Genomic DNA, 12444 nt, shown 5'->3' on the forward strand with positions numbered 1-12444 from the left:
TCCCCAATCATCTTAAAAAATGTTAGGAATCTACTTTTGATTATAAAATGTGACTTACATATAACTGGACATCGGTGGAATAACCTATAATAACCTATAAATAAGGCCAACCCACTCTCATTTGACATTCAAGATAGAAGAGAGTAAAGGTTTGAATTGAAGTCTAAATTTTATAAAAGTGAAGTATGCTCTACACCTCACACTTCTAAATAATCTCACTGTGTTAGAAAAGCTCAATATTTATCATCTAGAACTTTTAAGATTCATTCTCAACATATACGTGCACTGCAGCTAGAATTAATCTTGGCAAATCAAAAATCCATTTGTCTGTGACCTACCAAATCAAGCCCCTATCTTTGATGAGAGATAGCTGAAGATGATGTGAAGTAATACTATTTTTTCTGCAAAGCTCAACATTGAACCAAGTGTTCTCGCTTTAAATGAATCTATATACTTTTACTAGTGAGTAAATACTAATACTCCTAAATAATGTACATTTAATTCCAAAATAGTCCAAATAAGTTCAAAATTTGTTTACTCATCCCGACGATTTTCATTTGTTTATTGAATTGTGCATCGGAATTTGTTTACTGAGACTTTTAATTGTTATAAGTGACATTTTAAATCATAAAATACATATTTCCTTGCATACTTCAAATACACTTATCCTTTGTGCGCCGAAGATATTTTTCCAAGACAAAAATGCGATAAGCGATTTAAGAAGGGTTTAACGATTACAGGCTCTGGGTTTCATGGGTGAACTTAAATGTAACGTAGATTGAGAGGTTTCTGCTGGGCCATTGCATCCATGGCCTCTCGCCTGGTAAACCCATCAACCATGAACATTCTTTATGCCCATCCTTCACCCCTTGTTCCGCATCTCTGCGGCAGCTGTGGTTGCCATTTCGCAACTATGTCTTCGTTCAGGCCTTTATTCCATACCAATCTCTTACTTTCAAGTCCTTCGAAACGAACAATGAATTTGGCAAACCCTTTAAATCGAACAATAAGTTTGGCTTCGAGTCGGAACCCCGCATTTCGTCCTATGAGGAGACTCGAACCTCGGCACTACTCGACTGAAGGACTTTTGGCTAGCATAATGGAAGCGGTCGAGGCGATGCGTTTGACTAGAAAACAACTCCGTCCTGTTGGCAGGTACCTGTTTTCTGCTCAGTTTTCATTGTAACAGCTGACAATTCACGGCAGACACTAAACAGACCATCAAAAGACGCAGGTTCTGGTCAAATTTTAATAAATTTAACCTAAATAGAAATAGAGCGCAGTGTGAGACGATGGATTTCTATCACAAAATCCATCTTAATTGATCGGCAATTGACATTATGCACAATCTATCTCAATTTTTCTAGTACGAAATTTGATAACGCACAGTGTTCTATTAGAGATTTCTGTATAGGGTGAAGGCTTAACCTTAACATGCAAACTTTAGCTGATTCCTAAAATACCTTCCAATCAATTTTGAAACTCCGGCTGGGAACAACTCGTCTAGACTCGACTGCATTTCAAATATCCAGCGGAATTTCATTTCACTTAATTTATTGAAACATCTTAGACATGTAAAACAGTGCGAAATGACCTTTTGTAGAAATGTAATTCTTCAATGTCCTTGTATATACTTGAAGACACTGAAGTCTGTGTGATTTATTCTGTGTTTAGTTGACTTCAACCTTAACAGAAAGTCTTTAACAGAGTGCTGTTTGAATTTTGGAATGAATAAAATTCGATTGGAAGATTATTTCAATGTATCTAACTGTTCAAATTGACGATTAATCTCCTGTGCATTGGAATGGGCCAGACGCCCATGTTAGAATTGGAGGAGCTGGTCAGTGAGCATGTGAGATATGAGTATCCACTCGGAGAGTTCCTAGTTATATATAATTTTTCAGCTAGTATTATGAATAAAACTTTTTCAGGCATGAGGAAAGAGTTACTGAGTTGCTGTTGAAAGTGTTGTGATCCAAGTTATCAAAAATAACCAGAGTGTAAGCCAAGTATAGATAGAGAGCATGGTTTCCAAGTGCGAGAATGATAATATGTTACATGATAACTCCCCTGAAATAAGAAAATATTTTCTGATGGCCTCAAAGATAACAATATCAAATAATTGTTGGAAATAATACTGAGAGGGGGGGGTGAATCAGTATTATCTAATTCTTTTTCAATATATTTATACTTTGAATTATTGTATGTCAGTACCATAAAATAATGAGCATGAACAAGAAAAACAGATAGTCACACCAAAGAACACCAGATATAAGGTGGAAACCCAATGTGGGTGAAAACCACTTGCTGCAATATGTCTCTATCTTCTTTCAATTAGAAACTCCTTTTACAATGATTTTGTACTGGTGCAGTCCTTTACCAGTATGCAGGCTGCAACTTGCAGAGAGCTACAACTCTCTCTCCTGGAAGGGAGTTACAACCCCCTACTTCTTTTCTTTCAAGGACCACTTTTCATAAATTTTCAAACTGGATCCATGAACATCAATCAATTATCAAGTATATCTGCATCAAACAATCTCCTTTTTCCAATTAGCACTGAATCAAGTAAACACTTCTCTGACAGCTGTACCTAGAACACAGTAACAGTAACCACACACCAAATTCTGAACCCAGAATACTGCAGCAATAGACAGAGGCAGCTAGATCATAATTTAAAGATATACGCTACTTCAACAACCTGAAACTTGCGTGCAGATCTATAAAGAATAATTCCTTCTTTCAAATATTCAGACACTAATTAACCCAGATTGTCAGATTTATAGATCAAGCATGCGCCTCATATAACAGATCAAAATCATACAAAGATACTATTATTCAAGCATAAAGATTATGACCCATCAATAGAACTTATCCTTCTTTATGCGCTAAGGTTCCTCCTTCATTTAGATCCAGATCTGCACCATAACCCAATCACAAATATTTCAGATCTAGCACTTATTAGATATTCAATTCATTCGATGATACTTTGCCAAATGATCTTCTTCCTCTTATATAGTCTTAGGCCTTCCACAATACCACGGTCCAAAACCATAGGATCAAAAAAATTGTTGGACTAATACCATGAACCAACCATGAAAGTGCGTGAGGTCAACATTTTTGGATGCAATACCACGAACCAAAACCATAGGATAAAAAACTATCGGACTAATACCATGAACCAACCATGGAAGTGCGTGAGATCAACACTTTTGGATGCAATACCACGGACCAAAAACATAGCATCAAAAACTGTCGGACTAATACCATGAGCCAACCATGAAAGTGCGTGAACTTTTCTCTTCATGAAATGAACTTTTCTCTGCATGAAAGTGCGTGAACTTTTCTCTACATGAAATAAACTTTTCTCTGCATAAAAGTGCGTGAACTTTTCTCTGCATAAAAGTGCGTGAACTTTTCTCTACATGAAATAAACTTTTCTCTGCATAAAAGTGCGTGAACTTTTCTCTGCATAAAAGTGCGTGAACTTTTCTCTACATGAAATAAACTTTTCTCTGCATAAAAGTGCGTGAACTTTTCTCTGCATAAAAGTGCGTGAACTTTTCTCTACATGAAATAAACTTTTCTCTGCATAAAAGTGCGTGAACTTTTCTGTAAACTTTTCTCTGCATAAAAGTGCGTGAACTTTTCTGTAAACTTTTCTCTGCATAAAAGTGCGTGAACTTTTCTCTACATGAAATAAACTTTTATCTTCATGAAAGAAACTTTTATCTTCATGAAAGAAACTTTTATCTTCATGAAAGTGCATGAACTTTGCTGCACTATAATTTATCATCTGAGATGAGTGGGTTGCCATCAAGTACAACATATGTATCATAATGCCAACAATAATCAGATACATTGTTGTTGGTTAATGACTATATAACTCCTTTGTATACTAATTGTCGCTCATTACTCTTTGTATGCTAATTGTTGCTCATTACTCACGCGGGCTCAGTTGTAGACCGACCTACTATTGACTTAGACAAGTGATTCCTAATATTGGCTGTAGACTCATTACAGAAAACCCGGGCTCTTTGTATGCTAATTGTTGCTCATTACTCACGCGGGCTCAGTTGTAGACCGACCTACTACTGACTTAGACAAGTGATTCCTAATATTGGCTATAGACTCTTTACAGAAAACCCGGGCTGTTGTTGTCTGCCCTGGTATGAACCATACTATTATAAAATAATCCCAAAGTCTTTGATCATCTTGCTGAATTGCTGAAGAAGGAGAGCAATAACAAAAAACTTTGGACTGGCAGGTGAGCACTATTGTGCAAGGTATACGAAGTTCTGCGTATTTGATTTCAAACTGACTGTTGTAATGGCCTATTTGGGTGGGGGATACGACCTTCTGTGAATTTTAATGTAAGGTGTCTACTTAACAAAACAAAGTGAATTTAGTTAAACATATCAGATTGTAGGAGCACGTCACTATCCCCATTGTCATGTTCTTTGATTTTGTTAGATTGACCAAAAAAACATGATGCACTCCCCTTATATATGGCATTATTTGTTATTTTTCACTAACTCAACTTGACACGTGCATGGGATATGAGGCTGCTTTGTCTTATTCAGCATGAGGGGTCTGACCATGAATGTAACAATGCTGTTTGAGAAGCAGCAGCAAAATTGGTCAGCAGAGAACAACTAACCAAATGCCTGCAGTTTAGCTGCATGACAGGCATTCGTACAAACAACTAGGCACTTTAGAGAGCAACTTGCAAGGAAAATAGATGGGCCTTGACAACTAAGTGGAAAGAAAACAAAATACCTGAACAGGTTGCTACTAAAATGATGGACAATGGAAGGAGGGGGTGTTTGACTGAAAGAGAAGTCGAGATGGCACCAATGAACAGGAGAGAAAAAATGAAAGATGCGATACATGTGTCTCTCTTCCTTCACTTTGGTACTGTTACTGCCCGGATTAGCAGGCTTAGTAAGGTCTGGTCAAGGTGCTAAGTGATAAGCACACAGGAGATGTACCCATTTCCACCTCAGCACAATCTCCTCCCACTTTAAGCCAACTCCTATAATGCCAAGGGGGGTATCCCAATACCTAGATTGCTTCACCAATAAATTAGTAGACCAGTGCCTAGAAACCTTAGATTATGAAGGTTAGGAGTTAATTAAACACAAATACAAATATGATATGTGAATGAGTAACACAAAAAATAGAAACCAATGCTTGAGAAAGAGTGAAATACCTCAATTATGTACCACCATAAATGTCACAAGTTGAGATTAGGGTTCATTCACTAAGTGAGAGGTTTTCTCCTTGAATTCCTCTTGATTGTATGACCTAAAATAGGACAAGCTTGCTGCTGTCCTGCACTTCCTGTAAATGATAAAAGTTTGTCGAAAACAGATGTTTGGAGTTTCAACTTTCAAACAACCCATGAGTGCAGAAATACACTAGGATAAAGTATTCACGGGTGCTAATTCTAGGAATATGAAATATGAGTGAAATAACAGTCCAACAACAGATTTATGCAATAAAATACAAAGGCACAACAATCTGAAATAATAATTGCATAAATTGGAGGGCTAATCCCCCTAGGGTCAAGCTTGTATTTTTTCCCAATCAATATATAACACTTTTGGGAGGCTGAAAATAATTTTAAATAAGATGAATATGCAATTAAAAAGAATCAGAAGTAAATTAGGGTTTGTATGGTTAGATCTCACCTTGCTCTCATCAAAGCCAATGCCAGGGCTTCACAATTCCTTGTAGAATATGGCTGTACTTTTATTCTGTATTTGAGAAGACCTTGATAAAATCTCAACAAATGATTTTAGAGCAAAATAATCCGCAATAAGAGAGCTGGTTTATCTTAAGCTGTTATATATTGCTAGAGAGGCACAAAGTGAAAGACATCCACCTTGGATGAGACTATTTTTTGTATTTTGTGTTTTTGTATTTTTATGGATTTTCATAATATAAATAAATAAAATGAAAAGAATTTGAATTGTGTAGAAAATGATTGGTCATTGGATTAGGGCTTAGGTACCTTATCTCCACTAGAGCAAATGGTGTCAAGATGAATCCCCCCTCTTAAGGTGGTTATTCAATGCTTGTGGATTAGGGCAAGGAGGTAGAACCCTAGAAGTTAAATTAGCTCATTGTTTAATCAATACTAGTTATGAAACCAAGCCCTACTAGAAGGGATCCCTCCAAGGGGAAAGCTTTCAACCATAAGATCAACTACGGAATGAAATAAAATCAAATTCGTTATTGAGGAACCTCTAGAATATGGCTCAATAAGGAGAATTAATGCTTATGTCACACCAACAAGAGAGAAGTGAGAGAATTTACCCTAGACGTCTCCTTCCATGTGACAAAGTTGCCCTTTAAAGGATTGATCTTGATAGCCTTGTAGCGGTCTTGAATTAACATAAAGTTCCCTTTAAAATCTGTCGAATAGCCAAGAAAAAGAGACTTCAAAGTTAACACTAAAGCTTCATGAAAATATTACATTATGGCAAAAATGACCTGAACAATTCACTGCGATTTGGGAGGAGAGCGAGATCTCTATTTATAGAAGAGGCTTTTAACAACTCTCTCTCTTTTGCTCCGTAGAAAATGTCTAAGAAACCTCAAATAAAGTTGACTTGTCATCCACAACAAACATGGAGACTAAGTGTTAAATTATGGTATGTTCTATGCTTAAGAGCAATTTACTTCAAATCTTCTTATTAGCCCAATATCAATTTCCAGTATTGCAATCACATCAGCATGATAGTAAAATGCAGATAGAACATAAATATAAACAACAGAAAACAAGCCAAGACAAGAGACACAAGATTTGGCACCAGCCAGGGACAAACCCCAATGCGGGGAAACCCTTTGATCAATTCTTCTATATTCTTCAATAATTCAGCAGAGAGAGAGAGATAGTACAATATCATAAATCTGTGATTTTGCAGCAGCAGCAGTACAATCCTAATCAGCAAGGTCAAATCTGGTCAAACAGCTCCCAAATGACCTCAAGTCAACCTAGGAGAACTCGGCCTCCAACAGCAATAATGGGCAGCCCAAAACAGTCAACAAAATGTGGTCAAACAGCAGTCAACGCTTCAGCAAATCTGCAGTCAACCCTAACCAGTCAATGCTTCAACAAATTTGCAGTCAACCATAACCAGTCAACGCTGGTCAAAACCATGGTCAAACAGAGGTCAACATTTGCTGATCTGAACTGCGGCTTGCATGGTAGAGGCTCCCCACACTAATCCGTAGTCAAAGGTACCCTTATGTTGGTCAATGCAGTCCTCTAGCACCTCGGTCAACCCAAGTCAATGCTGCTGTACCTTGCTGCGTCCTCCTGCACCCAAGTCAACGCTGCTGCTCCTTACTGCGTCCTCCTTCTTCCCACATGAGAGAGAGATGCTCCTCCTACGCATACCCAAACAAGCTAGGAGAGAGAAGAGATGTGGAGATGATATGAGTGTCATAATGCCTCAAGGTCTCCTTTTTTATATGCCACGTTGAGGATAAGCTGGGGGTGCAAAACACTATTTTGCTTGCTGGCCGACCTTGACAAATTGTCAAGAAATACAAATAAATTCATATCTCCATGAATACATGTTGGAATCGGATGATCGTTAAATCAATCCTACACCTCTCAATGAGAGGAATTCAAGAAAAATATCAGCTGCCATAAATGAGGTGACCCACATGGAGTTTGGCCCTAGTTGCCAATTTTAACACTCCCTCTCAACTAGGGAGAACTCCATCTGTCTGTCGGTACTATCTTTGCCATCAAATGCACTGCCTGCATTGCTTTGCTCTTCTCTGTTGAACTATGAAGAAGAAGAAATGATCGATAATGTATTATACCATCTTCTACTGACCCGAAGTCAGTCCCAAATAAAAGAGTGTCTAATAGCACTCTTACTGACCCGAAGTCAATCCCAATGAAAGAGTGTGTCATACCACTCTTACTGATCCGAAATCAGTTCCAAATAATGAGAGTGTCTCATACCACTTTTACTGATCTGAAATCAGTTCCAAATAAAGAGAGTGTCTCATACCACTCTTACTGACCCGAAGTCAGTTCCAAAAGAGAGTGAGTTATATCACTCTTACTGACTCGAAGTCAGTTCCAATTGATCCCAGATCAATGTCATCCTAGAATAGGGAGTACGGTAGATACATGATGCATCCATCGGTACTACTATGGTCTCTATCTTCATTTCCCTACTCATTGGCCAAATGAGAGGCACTTCCCACGAGTCCCAGACTGCATGGGTAGGATGTCTCGGCAGGAGAAGGATGAACCACTCATCCTGCCTACATGTTGCCACGGGGTATCACAGGGGAAGGTTGAATCATTCACCCTGTGCATAGCGCATCACTAGGGGAGGGTGAGTCACCCTATGGTTGCTCTTTGCTCCAGGACGTAACCCAAGCCCCCCGGAGCTCCCAGAGTTCAATGTATGGATCATATAAGACCCTCATAAGAGGGTCTCTCCACGACTCCTAGTCGTTCTCAGAAAGTCAAGAATTTGACCTTTCCTAGGGGCTTCGTCAGAATGTCGACGACCTGCTCATCAATCCCAATATGGTGGAGCCTTATTGCTCCTCATTGTACCATATCTTGGATAAAGTGGTACTTGATATCGATGTGCTTGGAGCGATCATGAAATACAGGATTCTCAGATAAACGAATCCCACTCTGGTTGTCGCAGAGGATCATGGTAGTATCCAGCGTATGACCAAACAACTCACTAAAGAGCTTCCACAACCAGACAACTTCACAGGAGGCCATACTCGCAGCAATGTACTTGGCCTCTGCGGTGCTCAAAGCCATCGATTTCTGCTTCTTGCTCATCCAGGAAATCGAAGCAGAGCCCAAAGAGAAACAACACCAGGAAGTGCTCTTTCGTTCGACCACATTGCCTGCCCAATCAACATCGGAATAACCATGCAACCTCACATCTTCGGCAGTGTATCTCAGTCCATGAGTGATTGTGCCCCAAAGATATCTCAGTAGATTCTTGGCACCAATCCAATGTCAGTGATGAGGCTCAACCATATATTGGCTCAATGTGTTGACTGCAAAACATATATTTGGGCGGGAGTTCACCAAGAACATCAATGCTCCTATGAGTTGACGACACTTAGAAGCATTTCCCAAAACAGGTCCGACAACACTACTGCATAACTTCTTGAAGTTAAGCTCCATCTGGTAGTCACGAGCTTGCAGTCCACCATACCAAATCTCTCCAATATCTTCACCACATATTTTCCTTGAGATAGGACAATTTCTCCTAGCTTTTGCCAGACCTCCAGCCCTAGGAAATAATGCATTAGTCCTAGGTCTTTCATCTCAAATTCGGAAGCCAACTCCCTCTTACATTTGAGAATGAGAGGCTTTGCACCTGTCAGAAAGAGGTCATCAACATACAACACTAGTATGACGCATCTTCAATCTTAAAGTAAAGGTTTGGATCGACTTCACTCCTAGTGAAGCCCAACTTCATCAAGTAGCTATCGATCCTCTCATACCAAGCTTGGGGTGCTTGCTTCAGCCCATAGAGAGCTTTCTTCAACCTACATACATGAGATTCCCGATTATGAATCTCAAACCCCTTGGGTTGTTCCACATAGACTTCTTCTTTAATCGAACTATGCAAGAACGCGGTCTTGACATCCATCTGATGTAGGTTCCATCCCTGCGAAGTGACACGGGTTATGATAGAGTGGATGGTGGTGTATCGGGCAACAGGTGCAAATATCTCATCATAATCCTCATCTTCCTTTTGAGAGAAGCCTCGAGTAACAAATCGAGCCTTGTACTTTTCAACACTCCCATCAGCTCCATGCTTGATTTTGTAAAGCCACTTCAAGGTGACAACTGTTTTGTCCTAGGGTCTGGGGACCACATCCCAGACATCATTCTTCATGATGGACTTGTATTCCTCATTCATAGCATCCTTCCATACTTGATGCTTCACGTCTTCTTCGAACGATGAAGGCTCATTTTGAATGATGGTGCTCATAATGGTCAAGTATCCCTGATACCTGGTCGGCTTCTTACTTTCACAGAAAGTCCCTCTGTTCTTTCTGGCTGGATCGATTGAAAACAATTCCTTGCCCTCAGAAGCGCAAGCCCCTCCGGGACCTTTATATACGTTGATACTGAGAGCGAATTGACATTGTGTCTCTCGGCATCTTCAAGATTTCCCCTAAGCCATGAGGGCCTCTTTTTAGAAGAGGAAGGCTCATGCGGAGGGGGATTAATAGGATCCATAGGTTCTTCCACGTCGGGCATTGTCTCATCTTCCTTCTCATCCGACTTCTTGGTGTCAGCTTCTTTATCTTTCCTTAGAATAGGAAGATTGTCAACCTTGCTAAGAGCCATATCTTCGCCAAAGGTGACTCATGACTTATCTCGACTTCCCTTTGACTAGCCACATAGATTCTATAGCCTTTAGGATTTTCGCTATAGCCCACGAAGATTCCCTTCTTTCCAGATGCACCCAATTTGCTTCTTTTCTTTTTCGGCACACGAAAATATACTAGACTTCCAAAAATTCTAAAATGAGAGTCATCAGGTTTCTTACCAGTGAACATTTCTTTGGGAGTTATGGAATCCAATGCTTGATGAGGGCGGTTTGAACATATACGGCGGTATTCACAGTTTCGGCCCATAGAAACTTAGGAAGCCTTTGATCATGGAGCATGGAATGAACAACTTCCAAAAATCGTATGGTTCTTCCTTTCAGCGACACCATTCTACTCAGGAGTGTATGGTGTTGTGGTCTCCCTCTTAATGCCAACTTCTTTGCAAAAGTCATGGAACTCATTGGATTCATACTCGGTCCCATTATCAGTCCTTAAAATCTTGATCCTCTTCTCGGTTTGATTCTCGATCAAGGCTTTGAAGTGATGGAACCAGGAGAACACTTCATCCTTCTTTTTCAAGAAGTATATCCAAGTCTTGTGAGAATAATCATCTGTAAAAGTGAGATAATATAGATATCCTCCCAAAGAGTTCACGGGCATCATACCAGATATGTCGGAGTGAACCAACTACAAAATGTCAGAGGTCTTGCTATGGCTAGAGGGGAATGGTCCCCTTTTGAGCTTTCCTTCAGCACATCCTGGACATACACCTTCATGCTCTACTTTGAACTTGGGCATCCCTGTCACCATTTGTCTCACATCGGGTAGAGCCTTATAATGAAGGTGGGCAAACCTCCGATGCCATAGTTCAGACTGTAGAGATGTGTTGCAAGACATGACTCCCAACGGACTTCCTCCAACTTGATATAAAGAGTCAACCTGAAACCTAATAGTGGAAGCATCTCTAAAATTCTTTTTCCACACACGTACCTTGCCATCAATGAAGGCCACCTTGTAGCCTTTGTCTTCCATTACTGAAATGGACACCAGGTTCTTCTTGAGATCAGGTACATATAAGACTTCTTGCAAATGAATTGTGTTACCCTGATTTAATTGAAGAGTAACATTCCCTACACCCTTTACGGGATAGGTGGAATTGTCTCCAAGAATAATCTCCAAGTTTGTCTCCTTCTCTATTAGATTAGAGAGAGCTTCCTTGTAACCAATGAAGTGCCTTGAGGCACCACTATCAATAAGCCAATTTCCCAACGAATCCGGAGGAGAGGTAGTGGAGAGGGCCGATATCAGATAATACTCATCTTGCTTATTGTTAACAACATTTGATTCATACCTGGAGTTCCTTGCTTTCTTGGAGGGTTGACCACTTCCTTGATTTCCTGCATTCCTCTTTCCTTTGCCATTGAACCTGCCATTCCTTTGATTGTGGTTGGAGTTGCCTCGGGAGTGATTTTGATCGTCATCATGTGATGTGTTGTTTCTATTTGGACACTCCCTCGCATAGTGGCCAAATTTATTGCAAACGAAGCATCTTCCCTTCCTTCCACCCTTCGATCCGGTCTTTCCCTTGAAGTGACCTTTAGACCCCGAATTATTTCTCCTTTTGGCATGAGAGGAGAAAGCAATGGGGTTGCCTTTTCTTGAAGGCATTTCTTGCTCCACCATCCTTGTCTCTTCTTGAATGCATCTCGACATCAATTCTTCAAATCCCGGAATTCAATCATTGTTGAGAAGAGTTGTCCTAAATATATACCATTCGGATGGGAGCCCTCCAAGGGTAGTGATAGTTAGTTCCCCTGTTATGATTGACTTCTCCAATTGATAGGAGATCATTCTTGATCTCAGTGATACTTAAGAAGTAGGATTGAACATCTTCGTCATTGCCCTTCTTAATATCCTTCGACTTATTTTTGAGGAACAAAACTTGATTTGCATCACTAAATTTAAACAAGCTTACCAGTCTATCGTAGATCTCCTTGGAGGTGTTCAACTCGGAAATGTAGGCCACCAGATGCTTGTCAATTGAGTCTCGGATGATCTTCTTTGCTTTGACTTCACCCTTAGTGTACTTGTTCC

General features: G+C 39.9%; 1 protein-coding gene across 1 annotated transcript in view; it reads left to right on the forward strand.

The window, feature by feature from the left end:
• The first annotated feature begins 656 nt into the window (after window positions 1–656).
• EMB2730 (Ribonuclease II/R family protein) overlaps window positions 657–12444 on the forward strand; it is a 230898-nt gene continuing 219110 nt past the window's right edge. Inside the window, exon 1 of the mRNA XM_089411263.1 lies at window positions 657–1155. Coding sequence (XP_089267389.1) covers window positions 809–1155 — 347 coding nt within the window. The 5' untranslated portion in view covers window positions 657–808. The remainder of the gene's footprint in view (window positions 1156–12444) is intronic.

The sequence above is a fragment of the Pinus tabuliformis genome, chromosome 3_1 (assembly GCF_031772625.1).
Source record: "Pinus tabuliformis cultivar Carrire ecotype Pingquan chromosome 3_1, CPIR1, whole genome shotgun sequence".
In the NCBI taxonomy this organism is placed as follows: Eukaryota; Viridiplantae; Streptophyta; class Pinopsida; order Pinales; family Pinaceae; genus Pinus; species Pinus tabuliformis.